The sequence below is a fragment of the Berghia stephanieae genome, chromosome 12 (assembly GCF_034508935.2).
Source record: "Berghia stephanieae isolate SIO BIC M18660-M18661 chromosome 12, UCSD_Bste_1.3, whole genome shotgun sequence".
NCBI lineage: Eukaryota > Metazoa > Mollusca > Gastropoda > Nudibranchia > Aeolidiidae > Berghia > Berghia stephanieae.
In genome coordinates, this window is record NC_088371.1 from 38,989,678 (window position 1) to 39,009,911 (window position 20,234).

General features: G+C 36.6%; 1 protein-coding gene across 2 annotated transcripts; it reads right to left on the minus strand.

Moving 5' to 3' along the window:
* Positions 1-4,236: 4,236 nt before the first annotated feature.
* Positions 4,237-17,676, minus strand: LOC144957900 (uncharacterized). 2 transcript variants are annotated; one of them, XM_078889436.1, is made up of 6 exons: positions 17,510-17,676; positions 15,513-16,287; positions 14,024-14,138; positions 11,695-11,775; positions 9,615-9,743; positions 4,237-7,521 (listed from the first exon to the last, which is right to left on the minus strand). In XM_078889436.1, the coding sequence occupies exons 2-6, from the start codon at positions 16,251-16,253 to the stop codon at positions 6,623-6,625; spliced, it is 1,965 nt and encodes a 654-aa protein (XP_078745562.1). In that variant the 5' UTR covers positions 16,254-16,287; positions 17,510-17,676; the 3' UTR covers positions 4,237-6,622. The 2 variants fall into 2 exon arrangements, with proteins under 2 accessions (XP_078745562.1, XP_078745563.1); XM_078889437.1 differs by lacking the exon at positions 17,510-17,676 and adding an exon at positions 17,278-17,433.
* Between the last annotated feature and the right edge of the window lie 2,558 nt (positions 17,677-20,234).

Sequence of the window (20,234 nt, forward strand, 5' to 3'; positions counted from 1 at the left end):
CGGGAAGGAGAGTGACGTGGTTGGCCAATATGGACTTGGGGTTAGAAATGAGCGCGGAGACAGACTAGTTCAATTCTGAGCTGATTGTTACCAACACCTTTTTCCAGAAACCAAAGAGAAAATTATACACATGGAAAAGCCCAGGGGACTGGTGTAGAAATCAAATAGATTACATTATGATCAGGAAAAGGTTTCGCAACAGTGTAAAATCATGCCAAACATACCCGGGAGCTGATATCAATTCTGACCATAACCAACTTATTGCAAAGCTAAAGTTAAAGCTAAAGAAAATTAAAAAACCAAAGCTATTAGAAAAATTGGACATCGATCGTCTAAAATGGTCATCAGAATTGCAGGAGAAATATAATGTCTCTCTTTCGAACAGATATGATGAACTACTTATTGAATCACAAGAACAATTCTCACAAGCAAATGCAATTAAAGAAATTGATATAAAATGGAACATATTCAAAGACAGCATAAAATTCGGTAATAAGGATATTCCAAAGAAGGAGAAAAGAACAAGAAAGCAATGGATGACACCAGAAATTTTGGATCTCATGTCAGAACGTAAACAAATGAAGAACAAACCAGAGTATGAAGCGCTGAATAAGAAAATCCAACACAAATGTCGCATAGCAAAAGAAAATTGGCTTAACCACAAATGCAGGATGATCGAAATATTTGGCCTAGATGGAAAAGCAGCCCACGAGGAAATAAGACAAATTTCGGGCAAAAAACGCACCACTAACAACAATAACTGTATTAAAGACAAGAATGGTAAAATATTATTTGAGAAGGAGGATATAAAGGAAAGATGGTGTCAATACATTGGCGAGTTATTTGATGATGACAGGCACCAAATACCTTTGCCAAGCAACACTGAAGGTCCTCCAATACTCGCATGTGAGATAGAAAATGCATTGAAAAATATGAAAGATGGCAAGGCTGAGGGTGAAGATGGCATTGTAACAGAAATGCTAAAAATTTTGAAAGAATTCTCAATTGTGAAACTAACAGATCTCTTTAATAGTATTTACAATACAGGCTATATTCCAGATGAACTTGCCAAATCGGTTTACATCACCCTACCGAAAAAACCAAAGGCAACAACTTGCAGTGATTTCCGCACAATAAGTCTGATGCCCATGTAACTAAATTATTATTGAAGATCATCCTAGAAAGAATCAGGTCTGCCATCGATAATGAAGTTGGCGATGTACAGTTTGGCTTTAGAAAAAATAATGGGACAAGAGAAGCAATTTTCTGTTTAAATAATATCACACAAAAATACCTTGATCATCAAAAAAAAATCTATGCATGCTTTTTTTGTTGTTGCTTTAGGTCTCTTCCAACACAATTGAGGTTATATGAGAGACTGCTGAAACAAAAAAACAAGCAATCTAACAAAAATAGTACAAATGTAAATCAAAATCATAACCTAAAGATATCATAAGCTAAATTATAAATAACCAAGAACAAACAGGCAGAAGATTTACAGAAAAAAAAATACATCCCCTGTCAAAAATACAATCACAAACCAAAGAAGCAGGATAGGCTAGTGAAGAGAAGAAGAAACGACATCACTATCGGATCGTAAACCCATGCGAACATCATAGGTATATGATTCAAGGGTGATGCTCCCATCCAACCACCCGCTATGCATGCTTTATCGATTACGCAAAAGCATTTGACAGGTACAGCATGGAGAATTAATGACATGTCTGGAAAAGGCAGGCATTGATGGCAAAAATATACGGCTAATCACCAATCTATATTGGCATCAAAAAGCAGCCATCAGGATTCAGGGCGATCTGTCACCTTTCACGCCAATTAAAAGAGGAGTTCGTCAAGGATGTATCCTCTCTCCATATCTATTTAACCTGTACACAGAGTTTATCTTCCGTAAAACCGAGCACATTCCAGGTATTGTTATTGGAGGTAGGAGGATAAATAATCTGAGATATGCAGATGATACAGTATTGTTGGCATCGAACGAGACAAATCTACAGATCCTTGCAAATCAAGTAAACCTGAACAGTACAGGAAAGGGTCTAGAGATGAATGTTCAAAAGACGAAGGTAATGGTCATGTCAAAGAAGCCTGAAAAAATCGCAAAAGTCCAAATTAATAATCAAAACATCGAACAAGTAGATTCTTTTAAATATCTTGGACAGACAATGACCAACAACGGAAAGAATGAGCTGGAAGTGAAAAACAGGATTGCTATAGCTAAGTCGAGGTTCAGTCAACTGAATAACATTTTAACTTCGCAACAAACGCAGATGAAAACGAGAATAAGAATAGAGAAAAGAATTGAGGCCTTTGAAATGTGGACTTTCCGTCGCCTTGGAAAAATCAGTTGGAAAGAAAAGAAAACAAATCAAGAAGTCTGTGACATCCTTGATATCAGACCGACCCTAATGAAAGTAATAAAAACAAGAAAACTTAAGTATTTTGGACACCTAAGACGCCATCAAACTGTCAAGGACATTCTTGAGGGTAGAGTTGAGGGGAAAAGAGGAAGAGGCAGGCCAGCAAGAACTTGGATAGATGATGTGAGGACATGGACAGGATTGTCGGCAGCCGAATGCAGTCAGCAAGCTGTCAACAGGGAAGATTGGCGTGTCATTTCAAGTCGACCTCAACCCATGAGATGACACTGGAAGAAGAAGAAGAAGGATGTTAAGAATCTCATGGACAGAGAAGAAAACTAATGAAGAATTATTAGAGCAAGCTGAAACTAAAAGGTTACAATAAGAAAAAGACAAATGCAATTTTTGGGGCACCTAAATCGACATAAATGTATTGAATATCTTGCTCTCACAGGAAAGATAGAAGGTAAAAAGAGTAAAGGTAGACCAAGAAAAACATATTTGAATAGTTTGAACAGCTGGGTGACAAAGAAAGAGAAGAGTAATATTAGTTTTCTGAGGTTATCTGATCAGAGAGATGAATGGCGTACCATGATCACTGATGTCTGGCACAGACTTGGTACTTGAAGAAGAAGACGGTGAATAACAGGGAGATGATTTTCAATACAAAAAAAATACCCCAAAACTAACTGCGTATACATTTGACTGTTTCCCTCCCATCCAGGGGATCCGTCCAGGGCCAGGACAAAACCAAGTAATCCCAATCAAGACAAAGACAGAAAGATATTGGAAAACAGATATAAGGGGATTGAAGAAGACACAGCAAGTACCTCCCTGCCCACTCTGGGAGGTCGGGAACCCCACCCAGATTTTCAATCCTTATTTGCACACAATGGAAAGTTTGTTTTTTGTTTGTTTTTAAGGGTTTTACGGCTCTTGCAACACATTAAGGGCATATCAGCACCAGTAAAAATGAAGAAAATGGGATAGCAATAATAGTAATCTGTCATAGGAGTTTTTTGCATTAGATTTGGGCTTGACTGACGGGCCGGTAGATTTTCCTCCTTTTTGACAAATTGCCATTATCATCACTGGGGGACCTGTGCTTGTGTCAGGATGAAACATTTAGATAATCTAAAAATAAGTACACTGATAGCGTGTTCTTCCTTTTTCTTGGGTACTTTAATTGTAATTCTAGAACTTTTTACTAGATCTCATTTTCTTCCTTTTTACTGGCGCTGATATGACCTTACATTTGTTGCAAGCGTCATGAAACCCTTAAAAACAAACAAATACCTTTCTCTTTCATGAACTAATTATGGGTTTTTAGGAAAATTAATCGCAATTTTTTGCAATTTAAAAAAAAATTATGCTGTATTTAGATTGCAAAATTTGGGATTTTTTTTTTTTTTTGCAAAAAACCGCCATGTCAGAGTAATAAGTAAAAGTTCTAGAATTACAATTAAAGCATCCAAGAAAAGGTGAGAAAAAAAGGGGAATTGGTTCAAATAGGAAACATGTAGATTCCAAGGGCACACTATCAAAGTACTTTGTATCAATGACTATCCCGCACAAATCTTTGGGCCTCTTTTTCGCCCACGAAGTGCCCAAATTCGCGACAAAATATGGGACGTGGCCGTTTTGTATATGCTATTTTTAAAAATTAATTACGACACTGTTTATCGATGGTTATGACTGAAATTTGGCACACAGAAAAAAGGTCATTTTAGATTATGTCAAGCAACAAAACTCGTGCGATTACCAGAAGACCGTTAAAAATAGATTTTTACTCTTTGGAGTAAAATATTTCTAAAACTACCGGGCGTGGAGGTTTTGTCGCTGACAAGGTAATACATGAACATTTCTTCTTTTTGGTTGTAAAATTTCATATGAATATGACGAGTACTTTTCCGTATTTTACAAAACACCATCCTAATTTGCTCTTCATACAGCCCAAATCACAAGTTCAAAACGATTTGGCACCAAACTGACGACTGAGCGCGTTGTGGCAAAGCGCTTTCTGATTGGTTGACCACGTTTTAAAGTTCATGACTAGTCAAAATGTCTGCGCGGTCTCACTGGCAGAGGGGTGTTTATCGTCTGCCATTGCGTTTGGGTTCAATAAACAGCTGATAATTTGACTGTTTAATTTACAGGAATTTAAGAAATTATAATGTTAAAAATTTTCGATTGCAATATGATCTACAATCTCAGCATGGGTTTAATTATTGTGTTCCAAGTCACGTTCCATCAGTAACCTTTGTCCCCTTATCCAATTTCTCTTTTCCTTCTATATTTCTTTCGTTTATGTACGCAATCCCCCCCCCCCCCCCCCCCCCTCTCTCTCTCTCTCTGTGTTATACACTCATTTCTTAATATATTTCTGTGTGTGTGTGTGTGTGTTATACTAATCTCTCTCTCTCTCTCTCTCTCTGTGTGTGTGTGTGTGTGTGTGTTATATACCATCCAGCTCTAAAACTGTATAAGTTAGAACTCTTCTAATGTTTTCATCATTTTCTCTATCAAATTTGCCAAAAAATTGCCAAATTTCAATCTTTTAATCCACTTATTAAGCAAGATACAACCAAAGGTCGAAAAAAATGCAGAAAAAGCGTCCCATATTTTCGAGTTTTTTTTTCCTCTTTGCGGGTCATCCAAATAAATGACATCTTTGAAACTGCATAACTTGTTTATTTATGAATGGATTTTCAAAATTCAAAAACATTTTTACTCGGTGGAGATAGGTCTTTGATTTCAGACAAAAATTTTCCTCAAAAAGAGAAAAAAACATTTTTCATAGTCATTGCTATAGTTTGGGATCACCCAAAAGTCTCATCCAAATCATATATAAAATGTACACAAAACATAATACAGTGCATAGCAGTAGCAGAGAGATGATTGACAAAGAAAAAAATATTATCTCCCAAAACTAACTACCAGGGCCAGGACAAAACCAAGTAATCTCATTCTAAGACAAAGACAGAAAGCATGATGGAAAACAGATATAGAGGGATAGAAGACATAGCAAGTACCTCCAGACTTCCCTGCCCACAATGGTAGGTCAAGAATCCCACCCAGAAATGGAAAGTTTGACTACAGTGCAACATGCATTCGTCAAACTACACGGGACAGACGGAAAAGTTCATTGAAACCATGCTTGGATTGGACGAATACATGAACATGCCTGTAAGACAAATGACACAAACTTTGATGTCGCCTACTGGACATATGTATATCATCTCAATGTTTGTGCCTTTTTGTTGGCAAAATAGTGAATACCATTCACTGCTGATTTCCTGGCATAGACAAACAACCCAAACACCACCATGTCATACATGACACACTGGATAACATGAGAGTGGAAATTGGTGTTGCTTGACACTGGAAACAATCAGCCCTACAGATCCTGAGCATGACTCACAATTTAACAGAGGCCATTGAACAATTAACATGGTATTGTCAGGTGTCACAATGCAATTCCTTCATTAGTGTGTCAACATATTGTGATAAATACTCAATAACTGTGGGTCTGATTATTTCGGGTCAGGCAAGCATTTAAGATGGCTATGCCTGAGTCTGTCCAAAAATGTATGTCACATTACAAGGCGACAATCAAGAAACGAAAATGAAAGTTGTTGTTAGTGGTGCTCATAGAAAGAAATGATTCCATTGGTAAAGCTATTGAATACAACTCGCTGTAGTTGACTTTGTTGTCGCGATCATCATCAAGTGTTATAACTTGATTTAAAAAATTTTTTTTTTCATTATTCTTTTCTTTTTTGGGCAGTTTCAGGTTATCAAATCACAAAGGGTATGACACTAAGCAACCTGCTCAGCTCCATCTCTCTCTCTCTCCCTCCCCAACGACAGTGTGTGGGGCCAAAAATCACTTTAGTGAGAAGTTGAAACCGTTTGTGGATGCCGTGAAAAATATACTTAATCAATGAAGGACACAATTTTGGAATTCTGGTAAATGCCTTGCCACAGGTCAAACATTAAAATTGTTTTTCTCCCATATGAATTCTGATGTGTCATTTCAAATATGTACCATGAGTCAGACATTTGAATGGTCTTTATCTCTAATGAGTTTTGCTGTGTCGTTGTAAATATGTGTTCTTTGTAAATTCCTTTCCACAGGTCAGACATTTGAATGGTCTTTATCTCTAATGAGTTTTGATGTGTCGTTGTAAATATGTGTTCTTTGTAAATTCCTTTCCACAGGTCAGACATTTGAATGGTCTTTATCTCTAATGAGTTTTGATGTGTCGTTGTAAATATGTGTTCTTTGTAAATTCCTTTCCACAGGTCAGGCATTTGAATGGTCTTTCTCCTGTATGAATTTTGATGTGTTGATTTAAATTTGACCCCTGAGTAAACGTCTTTCCGCAGGTCAGACATTTGAATGGTCTTTCTCCTGTATGAATTTTAATGTGTTGATTTAAATTTGACCCCTGAGTAAAAGTCTTTCCGCAAGTCACACATTTGAATGGTCTTTCTCCTGTATGAATTCTAATGTGTTTTTGTAAGCTTTGTTTCGTGATAAATGTCTTTCCACAGGTAAGACAATTCAATGGTCTTTCTCCTGTATGACTTGTAATGTGTACTTTTAAATGATAACCGTTGACAAATGCCTTTCCACAAGTTCGACATTTTAATGGTTTTTCTCCTGTATGAGTTGTGATGTGTACTTTCAAATTAAAATTGTTGATAAATGCCTTTCCACAAGTCAGACACTTGAATGGTCTTTCTCCTGTATGAGTTCTAGTATGTCTTAGAAGGTATGATCTACAAGAAAATACCTTCCGACAAATAAAACATTTATAAGACTTAATTTTAGGATTCTCATGGTTCTTTTCTTCTCTTTGAGCATCAATGGATGACTTGAAAATTGAATTACTAGAAACATTTTTGTAACAAGAATCATGAGATTTCTCATCCATTTGTGCCTCATCCATTTCAATAGAATCAGCTTCTGGTCCATCGTAATTTGTAGAAAGTTGTTCAAAAGGTCTATCATGATTGGTTTGGACCTCAGTGCCAGGCTTGTGCCATTCCACACAACTGTCTGTATATTCATCTACATCAATTTCAACTTGAAAGTCTTCATTGTTCAAAGGCTGGCCACAGCCGTCAACATCGTTGCTATCTGTAAAATGGAAAAAAGAATTCTTACTTTGAGAAAATATTGAAGTGATAAATTATCCCCATTGAAAGAAATGCATTGTAGGTATAAATAACATAGACTGTTGATTTCTAGATGTCAACAACATCAGAAAAACCAAAAGATAGGTTAGCTACGATTGAGAACGTCCACATGCTGAGATTGATCAAATCTCGAGCTTAAAAACCAAAAGATAAATGTGTCATTTTAAAATCATAAACTTCATTACACAAATTCTATTGTCAAAGAATATGGCAGCATGAAATACAATATTTAGGTAATTGTTGATACTGAAAATTAGACCTGTACAAAAATAAATATATAAATAAATTGTGATCAAAATAACAATGATGATGATGATGAATAAGATAATGATAACAGGGTGTCCAACAAAGTACCAGACTGAAAAATTCTACTTTTAGAAGAAAAATTCTCAGTTAACTATCTTTTCATGTCACCTACTCATGTACTCCCAGATAGGTGTACTCTCACAGCAGTTGTCCCATCTCGATGACTCTCTTTCTGTCTATCTCTATTTCTCGTCTTCTCTCCATCTTGGCTCATCACAATCTTATAATTTGAGCCCGGAAAATTCTATTTCTATCTGTAGTTCCTTCTTTATTATGTTATGGGCTGCATTTGTCTGCTGGCTTTTGACAAAGCGGTTATCTTGAACCCCTTTACAAAACAACCCGTAACAGTCACATCCTCACATATGCACAGTCGAATGGATCCAATTGTTTCTAGAAAAAAAAACCCATAGATTTACCCACAGTTTTAATCTGTTGCTCCACCAACTGTCAAGAGTCTAAACATATACACAAGTCTTTGACTTTGTCAATAATTCGGTGGAAAGTGTCAGCCATCATCAACATTATTTGCTTTTATGCTTCCTGTACCCCACAAATACTCCTGCTGTCTAATCAATTATTAATTTTAGTCTTTTCTCACTCATTCACATTTCTTTAATGCTTTGAATGCATTTCTCGCTAGTTGCAAACAATCTTTACAAATTTCTTGTATCAGAGATGCAGTATAAATTTTTATCAGCTCGAAAGATGGGCAGAAAATTCTGATTTTAGATAGATGGTTGGAATAGAAAACAAAAATAACCAGATCCAGTACTGAACCCTGGGGAACTCCACAGTCAAGAGTAATCTCCTCAGATCAATACTCATCCACTACAATTATTTATTCACAATTTCTCAGATATGACCTGAACTGATCTCGCACAGTACCAGACAAGCCAAAGGTAAGTTCAATGAAAACACAGAATAAAAGTTTCAGTTTTAGAATAATAAATTTCCCTTAGTCCACATAGCACGATGATATTCAAGATGAACGTGAGATAATGAAACAATAATAATAGTAATAAGTATAAACAAGAAATAAATAAATAATGAATGAATAAATTTTAAAATAATAAATTTAAAAATTCAGTTTTCAAATCATCTCCAACACACTATCTCGGATGTCAGGCTATTTAATTTCAAGCCCTAGGACACTAATCACCCCTTTCAGTTTTCAAATATCTTCAACACAAAATCTCGGGGTGTCAGGCTATTTATTTTCAAGCCTTTGGTCATTGATCATCGCATTCAGTTTTCAAACCATCTTCAATACATACGATTTAAGGGTGTCAAGCTATTTATTTCAAGCCCTGGGTCTGGAATATTTTTTGCATTCCATGAAAAGGGTAGCAAACAATTGATATTGCTACTTTGAAGGACTTTTGATCTAATTTTGCCTGAACAAGAAATCTTTAGAGGAAATCATGAAAAAGTCCTGGTTAGTGCTGTAGATAAATTAATGGGACCCCAAATATTATGATGTATTACCCAGAACTAGTAACCCAGCTTTTTTATTATGAAAACAAATTTAATGGATTGACAATATGACTTTTGGGACGTAAAGAGGTTTATGTGATCTTTTTCTTTCCTCCAGGGAAAAGAGGTAATTTCATGAACCACTCACAGCCCAATGGCTGGTTGATCCAGTTGCCATGAGTGGTCAATGGCCAGTTGATCTCTAACACTTGACACATGTCTTGATTAAATTATCAAATTTGAAATTTTTACCATTGGATTGTGAGTCAGGTTGGACTCCCAGAAGTGCTGCAAGCTGTTCCTCTGTTTCCAGTGAGTCATTCATCAACATCTCCACCATTTGAGTCACAATTGATTCTGTAGCCACACTTGCATAGCCAGCTGAAATAGATGCACAAAGAAATAAAGGGGGGGGGGGGGGGGGGTTGTAGCCACACTTATTAGTCATAGAAATACTTTAAAATATTTTTAAACCTGAATTGATAATTTTTGAAACAAAGATAACTCGTAATGTTATGAAGTTTATTTTATTTCTATTTTTTGGCTATATCTACACATCTCATCTTTTAAGAAGAACATTTTTTTCTCATAGATACTTTTGACACTTGTCTTTAATCTGTATGGAAAAGTTTATGCCTATTGGCTGATGTGATTCCCAAACAATTTCATTAAAGGACATTTAAGTGTTATCTCCATATTTTTCTATAGCTGTAAAATAATCAAAATTACAGTGTAGGTTGGATATAACTTGCTTTATTTTAGTTTAGATCGATCCTGTCTTTCTTTGGATAAATTTGGTACCTACATTGAGTATGTATCTTCTGGTCAATTCTGCCCAAACCAACAAAAGGACAGAATCTGGCTGACCACATCCAACCGTTTTTGCCACAATCGACACATTTAGTTTTTTCATTCATAACTGTTTAATTTTTTTACATAGTGGAAGTCTTCTAACATTAAATAATAGCGTAATATTTTGAGATACTGTTCTTGGTTAAAGCCAAACATATAGCTCTACCTGTAACCAAGAAAAGACTATCCCATAACACCACCATCTCACATACTGTTTGCCAACTGTTAACCGCAGTGCGAATGCCTCGTCCGTTTTCACAAAAGCACAGTATCTGTTCACATCGTCTCACAAACTGTACGTTTGTGGTTAACTGCAATGAAATGACTTGCCCTGTTTTCAGAAACAAGCAGTAACTTTGACGGTACCACTTAGATACTGTTAGCGTTGATTAAGGCTATCCAAAATCTCACTTTCGTTTTCAAGTTGGAACAGTGTCTGCATTGTAAATAGAGCAACCGCATCCAACTCGATTGACAAACGATCATTGTCTCACTATAGACTAAGCTATCATAGCAAGATCAATCAAACCAATGAATAAATTATCTGTGTTGTGTATAATTATTATTATTATCATCTTCATCGTCCGTCGTCGTCGTCATCATCATCATCATCATTATTATTATTATTATTTTCATTATTATTATTATTATTATTATTATTATTATTATTATTATTATTATTATTATTATTATTATTATTATTATTATTATTATTATTATTATTATTATTATTATTATTATTATTATTATTATTATTATGGTTCATTTAAGTTTATTGTCTTCATTGCAAATCAGAGGAGGGATGTAGGGAAAGGCGGTTACTCAAATATTTACTTATTTTGAATGCAATATTCTATAATTTCTGGCATAATTGTCCCTCTGATCGTAATAATTAATCGCAATTGGCTAGCCCTAAACAATAAATAAAATTTATTCATCTAAATTCTTATATTTTGGGGGCTTTTCTTTGTTTGGATGATTAGTTTAGTTCCGTTTTTGTTTGTGTTTTTGCTTTTTATCGAGAAAATAATGACTAAGATAATCAAGGCCTCAACTCCTAATCGAATGATAGGGCTCAGTTTCTTTCTCCAGAAAAATAAATTAAAACAAAAACATCAGACACCAGAAACAGGACCAAAGCATCAAACCCAGATCATTTCCAAAAAGTGATACAGAGCTTCCTTTCACTTGTTTTTCTAACATTTTGTCTAGCACTTTTTTACAATATATGCCTTTACAATTTGTGCCATAATAATAGCATGAAAAAATGTCAGTGACCGTGGCAAAACTGATAATCCTCAATTTATTATTCCTCTTCCAAGAGACATGTTTTGACAGGGATTAATTCAAACAAAATGTTTCTGAAAATCCTTTTGATGATGATGCTCTAAAACCGTTCCACTTAGAATTATAAAACAATAAAAAAGAAATATTTCCTTCTCTCCTGTGTAATTTTCCTTTGCTGTTAAAATCAACTCACTTTTCTCCAGAACGTCCCATACTTGAGTCCTAAAACTCGATTGTTGCTCATTCTCATTCTCGGTATTTAAAGTCTGTGATTCTGTTGGAATAATAATAATATTCATAATAATAATAATAATAATAATAATAATAATAATAATAATAATAATAATAATAATAATAATAATAATAATAATAATAATAAATAATAATAATAATAATAAGCAAATAAATAAATAAATAAATAAATAAATAAATAAGAATGTACCAAAAAGACTGAATAGGATCTATTAAGTTAACACCTGTTACTAATTGTTATCCCAAAAATGTATTTACTTGACTTAATTCCAAAATATCAAAACTTATTTGATGTTGGCAAGGCGTCCCATTTGACCGACAGAGAGAAAGGTATAAAACTGTTATCATTTGGGCAAAGACAGAGAGGAAGGTATAAAACTGTAATCATTTGGGCAAAGACAGAGAGGAAGGTATAAAACTGTAATCATTTGGGCAAAGACAGAGAGAAAGGTATAAAACTGTAATCATTTGGGCAAAGACAGAGAGGAAGGTATAAAACTGTAATCATTTGGGCAAAGACAGAGATGAAGGTATAAAACTGTAATCATTTGGGCAAAGACAGAGAGGAAGGTATAAAACTGTAATCATTTGGGCAAAGACAGAGAGAAAGGTATAAAACTGTAATCATTTGGGCAAAGACAGAGAGGAAGGTATAAAACTGTAATCATTTGGGCAAAGACAGAGAGAAAGGTATAAAACTGTAATCATTTGGGCAAAGACAGAGAGAAAGGTATAAAACTGTAATCATTTGGGCAAAGACAGAGAGAAAGGTATAAAACTGTAATCATTTGGGCAAAGACAGAGAGGAAGGTATAAAACTGTAATCATTTGGGCAAAGACAGAGAGAAAGGTATAAAACTGTAATCATTTGGGCAAAGACAGAGAGAAAGGTATAAAACTAATCATTTGGGCAAAGACAGAGAGGAAGGTATAAAACTGTAATCATTTGGGCAAAGACAGGGAGAAAGGTATAAAACTGTAATCATTTGGGCAAAGACAGAGAGGAAGGTATAAAACTGTAATCATTTGGGCAAAGGCAGAGAGAAAGGTATAAAACTGTAATCATTTGGGCAAAGACAGAGAGAAAGGTATAAAACTGTAATCATTTGGGCAAAGACAGAGAGAAAGGTATAAAACTAATCATTTGGGCAAAGACAGAGAGGAAGGTATAAAACTGTAATCATTTGGGCAAAGACAGAGAGAAAGGTATAAAACTGTAATCATTTGGGCAAAGACAGAGAGGAAGGTATAAAACTGTAATCATTTGGGCAAAGGCAGAGAGAAAGGTATAAAACTGTAATCATTTGGGCAAAGACAGAGAGAAAAGTATAAAACTGTAACCATTTGGGCAAAGGCAGAGGGAAAGGTATAAAACTGTAACCATTTGGCGAAAGGCAAAGGGAAAGGTATAAAACTGTAACCATTTGGGCAAAGGCAGAGGGAAAGGTATAAAACTGTAACCATTTGGGCAAAGGCAGAGGGAAAGGTATAAAACTGTCACCATTTGACCAAAGGCAGAGACATAAGCTTGCTAGGGTTATCCATCCTTGCAACAGACTCCATGTGCTGGCCCTTGATTCTTTGATCAGAATTACAGCCCATCTCGTACTTAGTGGCAAATGTTGTACAGATTTCAAACCTGCACAGGAAATGTTTGATCTCTTCAAATCAGATATCGTACACACAAGATGGAAATAAGGACAACAGTAGCAGTAGCCGAAATAGTGAAACTGAAGATGTGGAGATGTCAAATGTTTAATAACTTAATTAAGTGTACATATTCTATTGTCGCGTCATTCAATGAGAAAGGAGGAAGAAACATTACCAAATTAAAAACAAATACATATAGGCAAAAGGAATTATGCATGGAAAAATCACTATCAATTCACATCTTAGAAATCAGTAGCGCCCTGTCGGACACATTTGTGAAGAAATATAGAAGTCTGATGGAAAATAATTCATTGGAAGACCACTGATCATCCTGCACATCCCTGTAAACAAAGACATGTCTGCCTCGAGTAAAATGATTGCACCTTATAACTATTCAGACGACCTTGAAAAATGACAAAACATTGTCCAAGATAGATATTACATCTAGATACGATCTACCTAGACACAACAAAGCTGGAAAGACCCTCACACCTGAAATCAGTAAGTCTGCTAATCATTTCCCTATCCTCTATCACTTTATTTCATAATATAGCTATGTTCAAAACTAGTTTTAATTCATTAGGCATTGGTAATGACAATAATATCGTTATAGACTGTACCTTGTTTAGTCTCCAAGACCTCAGACATGACCTCTGAACCCAAACCATTGTAAGGAACGGGCTCCTCACAAATTGTTTTATAACTCTGATCACCTTTGTTGACATTGCAGGGTTCCTGGAAAAAAAAAAAAGAAGAGAAAGAAAGAATGGAATAAAACGAAACAATAAAGGTAGAGATTTTATATCAAGGTTGAACAGCCACTGCCACTACACAACTTGATACAAACAAAATAAAGAAAACTTGTCAGTGTTAACTCAATTCCTCCATTTAAAATTTATTTACAAAAATAGTGATCAACTGGTCAGATAGGCCAGGACAAGGAAAAGTCACAAAATGTTTTGGAGACTTTTGTTCTTCTGGGATATAGGCCAGGACAAGGAAAAGTCACAAAATGTTTTGGAGACTTTTGTGTTCTTCTGGGATATAGGCCAGGACAAGGAAAAGTCACAAAATGTTTTGGAGACTTCTGTGTTCTTTTGGGATATAGGCCAGGACAAGGAAAAGTCACAAAATGTTTTGGAGACTTTTGTGTTCTTCTGGGATATAGGCCAGGACAAGGAAAAGTCACAAAATGTTTTGGAGACTTCTGTGTTCTTTTGGGATATAGGCCAGGACAAAGAAAAGTCACAAAATGTTTTGGAGACTTTTGTGTTCTGGGATATAGGCCAGGACAAGGAAAAGTCACAAAATGTTTTGGAGACTTTTGTGGTCTTTTGGGATAGAGGCCAGGACAAGGAAAAGTCACAAAATGTTTTGGAGACTTTTGTGTTCTTCTGGGATATAGGCCAGGACAAGGAAAAGTCACAAAATGTTTTGGAGACTTTTGTGTTCTTCTGGGATATAGGCCAGGACAAGGAAAAGTCACCAAATGTTTTGGAGACTTTTGTGTTCTTCTGGGATATAGGCCAGGACAAGGAAAAGTCACAAAATGTTTTGGAGAATTTTGTGTTCTTTTGGGATAGAGGCCAGGACAAGAAAAAGTCACAAAATGTTTTGGAGACTTTTGTGTTCTTCTGGGATATAGGCCAGGACAAGGAAAAGTCACAAAATGTTTTGGAGACTTTTGTGTTCTTCTGGGATATAGGCCAGGACAAGGAAAAGTCACAAAATGTTTTGGAGACTTTTGTGTTCTTTTGGGATATAGGCCAGGACAAGGAAAAGTCACAAAATGTTTTGGAGACTTTTGTGTTCTTCTGGGATATAGGCCAGGACAAGGAAAAGTCACAAAATGTTTTGGAGACTTTTGTGTTCTTCTGGGATATAGGCCAGGACAAGGAAAAGTCACAAAATGTTTTGCTTGGAGACTTTTGTGTTCTTTTGGGATAACAATCTAAACAAGGACAACGACTGGTTATCAATCTTTGTTATTTTTATGTTGTTATTATTATCATCATAATCTCATTGTTGCCATAATTACAATCATCATCATCATAATCACCATCATCATTTTCATCAGAGGCCACACGGAAATAGAAAGGAATATCTCACCTGAAGTGGTGTCCCAAGTGATGATGTCACAGATGAAAGCTCTGTTGTCATTTTGGATTCAAATTTAACTTTATCCCAAATATCAATGCTCTGTGAATCTTCACCTTCAAGTTTAACACTAACATCAGTGAATTGTGAACAAGTGTAGGAAGAGTTCTCTGTCTTGACGTCTTCATCTTCAGGTTTTTCATTGACATCAGTCGTATGTGAAGGGTTCTCTTCCTTGACGTCTTCATCTTCAGGTTTTTCATTGACATCAGTCGTACTATGTGAAGAGTTCTCTTCCTTGATGTCTTCATCTTCAGGTTTTTCATTGACATCAGTCGTATGTGAAGGGTTCTCTTCCTTGACGTCTTCATCTTCAGGTTTTTCATTGACATCAGTCATATGTGAAGGGTTCTCTTCCTTGACGTCTTCATCTTCAGGTTTTTCATTGACATCAGTCGTATGTGAAGGGTTCTCTTCCTTGATGTCTTCATCAAGTTTAACATTGACATTCACGGACTTCGAATGGGACTCTGGTATATTTTCAGCATCTTTCAATTCAAGTTTAACACTGACATCAGAAGACTGACATGCAGTCTCCGATGACCTTCCAGTTTCCACTAGATCTTCAACCGTAGTAAATGATGGGAAGGAATTCTCTGTCTTTAAATCTTCCAATCCGACATTCAAATGTCTGAAATCTTCATGTGAAAGCTTTACGTTTTTTTCCATTTCGATTTTACAAGGCCTTTCCATCAATACTTCTGTGCACAGGGTGTAAGGAGGAACACTGAAAAAAGAAACACAGCACCACAAGAAATGTTGAGATCATGGAAAATCAGAGCCTGTTTTAATATAAAATATATATATTGTCAAATTCCGTCCCTATTAAGTGGCCGGAAATTGGAAACGGTATAATTTTTTTATATAAAAAAAATCCCATTCTCAAGGAATCATCCCAATAAAGCGACTTTCCCAATTAAGCGACATCCCCAATACTGGCTAGGACTTGGACTTTTGCCATCTTTTAAGATCCTTAGTCTTTTCAAACACTTCATGTATCCATATATTGTTTCTGGCACAATTTTCTCTATTTCAACACAAAGTGACGCATTTGCTATTTCCCCTTATTTTCTTAGAAGGTGTATTATCCCTCGCTTTTTCCTCCCTCAAATATCTTTCCAAACATTTGTAGCTAATACTAGGCACTTAACCCTATTCCTGCACTGTGTTTAACAACCCCGATTCCTGCACTGTGGGGTACAAATGTACGTACTCCAGACCCTCACATAAGGAAAAACCCTCAATATTCCTATTCCTGCACTGATACAAATGTACCCCAGACTCAGAGCAATTTAATCTTTATATTCCTATTCCTGCACTATTGGGTACTTATATACCCTATACTTTATATGAGAAATATATAAATGCTGTATGTATTCCTTTTCTTTTTTCAGCACAATAAATGCATTTCAGAGTAATGGAGATTTATTTTAATATTAATTCAATATCTGTACTTTGGGTACAAATGGTGTTTATGTGGAATGTATGTGCCTCTTCTTATCTCTAATTCTAGGCCATATGAAATAGAATTTTCATTTCATACAGTACACACAACCTGTAGGGCCTCTTTCTGTTCTACCATTCTCATAATATCTTTCATACCTCATATTCGGTTATCTTCACACCTAAGACAAAGGGATGATGGGTAAAATACTTTATCCAAAGACAACGCCAAGGCTACTCTGTTATTATTATTACCATCCAACAAGCCACTGACCATGATCAAGTTTGCTTGTCTTTGCTACAAAACTAGTTATATGCGGGTGATCCTCTGATGTCTTTAGTTGTGTTCCCAAATCGGTTTGCTTCATCTAGTCAGGCCCAGGCGCATAGAGGCATATATAGAGAGGGAGCCAAAGGCCTTGGGGTACATACAAATGTACCGGAATAGCCTTGAACTTGAACATGAATAGGGTTAAATAAACTAACATAACTTTTCTTCTGCTTACCTGATTTTCACAATTTTTGTATCAAAATGATCGTGTTGAAAAGCACTTTATAATAATGATATTATCTAGAATCTAGGTTTCATTGATCTTAATTCTTAATCCAGTCCCCAGCGAAGGGACAGAGACTAAATTTCAGAGACGGGAGAGCCCTTCTAAAACTGTGAATCAGTGCTGCCTAGTGTTGGGTTATTCGATCGCTTTTACTCGATCGACATTCGAGCGCGAAGCCACGAGTCACCGTCCGATCTCAATTCCGGAAAAGCGAGTTGGTAAAACGATCATTCGGGTTGACGAATAGAGACGAGCTTGAGACGATCTTGAGACTTGAGACGAGCTTGAGACGATCACGATCCGAGCGGGCGGAGGGGTAACGAGTAACGAGTGTTTCGAATCATTTCAAACGATCACAGTTTGCCATCCGATACCAATCGCTACCGTTTGCACACGGTAGTCTGTGGTTCTTCCACAGCCCTCACTCCTTGTCAGATGTGAGTGTGTCTGGGTGGCAGGGAAATTCGTGTAGGTGTATCACGCGTGTGTGACAAGACTTCATTAAACCTACTAAAAGTTGAATATCACACACACACACACACACACACACACACACACACACACACACACTATGGCTATTTCTATGACACACACGCATCCATCTGTCAATGAACACGACTAGCCTACAGTAAAGTAAAACGTTAGCTTTGAATATGGAATGTTTCAATGTTAGATGCCTGTGTAATTTGTTAGTTCCCATCATCATCATCATCATCATCATCATCATCATCATCATCATCATCATCATCATCATCATCATCATCATCATCATCATCATTAGGGGCAGCGTGGCTCAGTGGTTCGGTCTTTGGTTCGCACCCCAAAGGTACCGAGTTCGATCACCCGCCGCTGCACTGTGTAGCCATGAGCTCAATTTGCGGCGCTGCACGGCGGCTGACGCCTGGGTTATTCCAGTATTCCCTTAGAATAGACAGTAGAGAAAAACCTCCCCTATGGGATGAATAACGGGAATTTTATTTATTATTATTTTTATAATTTATTTATCTTCACCATCATTATCAGCAGGAGCAGCAGCCCAGCATCATCATCACCTTAATTATAATAAATAAAATAAATATCAACACATGTTAATGTAATCATCAATCAAAACAGCTCGCAGAATTCACAAATTGCTCCTAAAAGACAATACCTAGGAAAAAAACAAAACAAATACTATTGCTAACTTATCTGAAAAGGAATAGTTTCAAAAGAATCCTAAAATTATTAAAGCTCGGGAGCGTCTTTGATTTCTTTGTCTAATTTATTCCATACTTTTGGGGCCCCGACAAAGATTTTCAGCTAACTATAGTTTATAATATGGGAACATTAATCAGTCGTTTATATTGGAATCGGAGTGGTCAAGCAGGTGTATGAATTCAAAGCTCATTTCCCCGGATCAATGAACTTCATAATAATTCAATTTTCCCCCTAGCAGCCCAAACAAACCTACAATCATTTCATAAAGTACCAGTCGCCTGTTTCGGGTCTTTTTTGTACTAAAACTCTTAATAGTATCCGTCACTGCTTATAGATAGTTATACATTCACACCTGAGTCGAGTAAAGTAATGTGTGGTAAGTGCCTTACACAAGGACTTAACTTCGGGATCAGAATTTTCCAGGATCACTGTCACCCACTCGACCACTTACAACGCTTAACATCGCTGGATTTATGACAAGAAGAGACACCTTACCGCTGAGCCACAGAACAACTAATAATCACAATCACCATCATCACAAACATAGTCATCACTATCATCATCATGGTTGTCATCAGTACCGTTATCACGGAGTAACGACCACCATAATGCCATTGACAATCATCACCACAACCGTCACCGGTCACCATCATCCATCATCATCATCCTTGACAAGTCAAAGCGGGTCCGGGGTAGGTATAGGTATACGTTACCTTGAAAAAAAGTGGGATGTGGGGGGTGGGGATGGAACCCTTCTAAAGTATTATCATACGTACGTATTGAATGAAAGCACCGATGACTAGAGCGATGCTCGAGACTTTTTTGAGTCTCGAGACTCAAAAAAGCATCGAGACGCAAAAAAGTCTCGAGCTTCGCTGGAATCATCACCGACGAGAGAGGGGTGAACAATGCAGATAGTACACATTGTTAGTAACGCGTGCGTCGCTCGCGCAGTATAGTCTCGAGACTCGGGACTCGGGACTCAATACGAGAAGCATCGACGACCAAGATTCTCGAGACGAGAAAAGCATCGAGAACTAAGTGGAGGTCGGGAAGTTCTCAGTCGTCGATGACCTGACTTCTCAAAACCTAAAGCATCGATGACCTTTTGGTGACCCGGATGCCCTCCCCTAATGACGACAAATGCGGGTCAAGATAACCGAAAAAGGAGGTGGGGGTGGTCATGTAACACCGACAACTTTTGGCGCGATAAATATGAATAAAAGTCTAAGTGAATATGACGCCACTTGCTGTATGTCCTGGCTAATGACGGAAAAGGAGTGGGGGTGGGGGAGGAGTAGGAAAGGAGAGGGACCGTGCCAACCCAACATATCACACGTCACAAAACTGCTTTGTTGGTATTTTTTTCTGAATCATGTTTCCTTTTAATTGGACGAACTTGTTTAGTTAGACATGCCAACTGTGTTTTACAGTTAAACTTGATCAATTTAAACTTGCAAAAGACAGAATTCTATGA

Bases quoted from the DNA above. Each gene is read 5' to 3' on its own strand.
- LOC144957900 (XM_078889436.1), bottom strand. From the start codon at position 16,253: ATGGAAAGGCCTTGTAAAATCGAAATGGAAAAAAACGTAAAGCTTTCA. The intron at 9,744-11,694 runs GTGAGTTGATTT...CATCTATTTCAG, and splicing joins ATGGGACGTTCTGGAGAAAA to CTGGCTATGCAAGTGTGGCT. The intron at 7,522-9,614 runs GTAAAAATTTCA...TCCATTTTACAG, and splicing joins ACCTGACTCACAATCCAATG to ATAGCAACGATGTTGACGGC.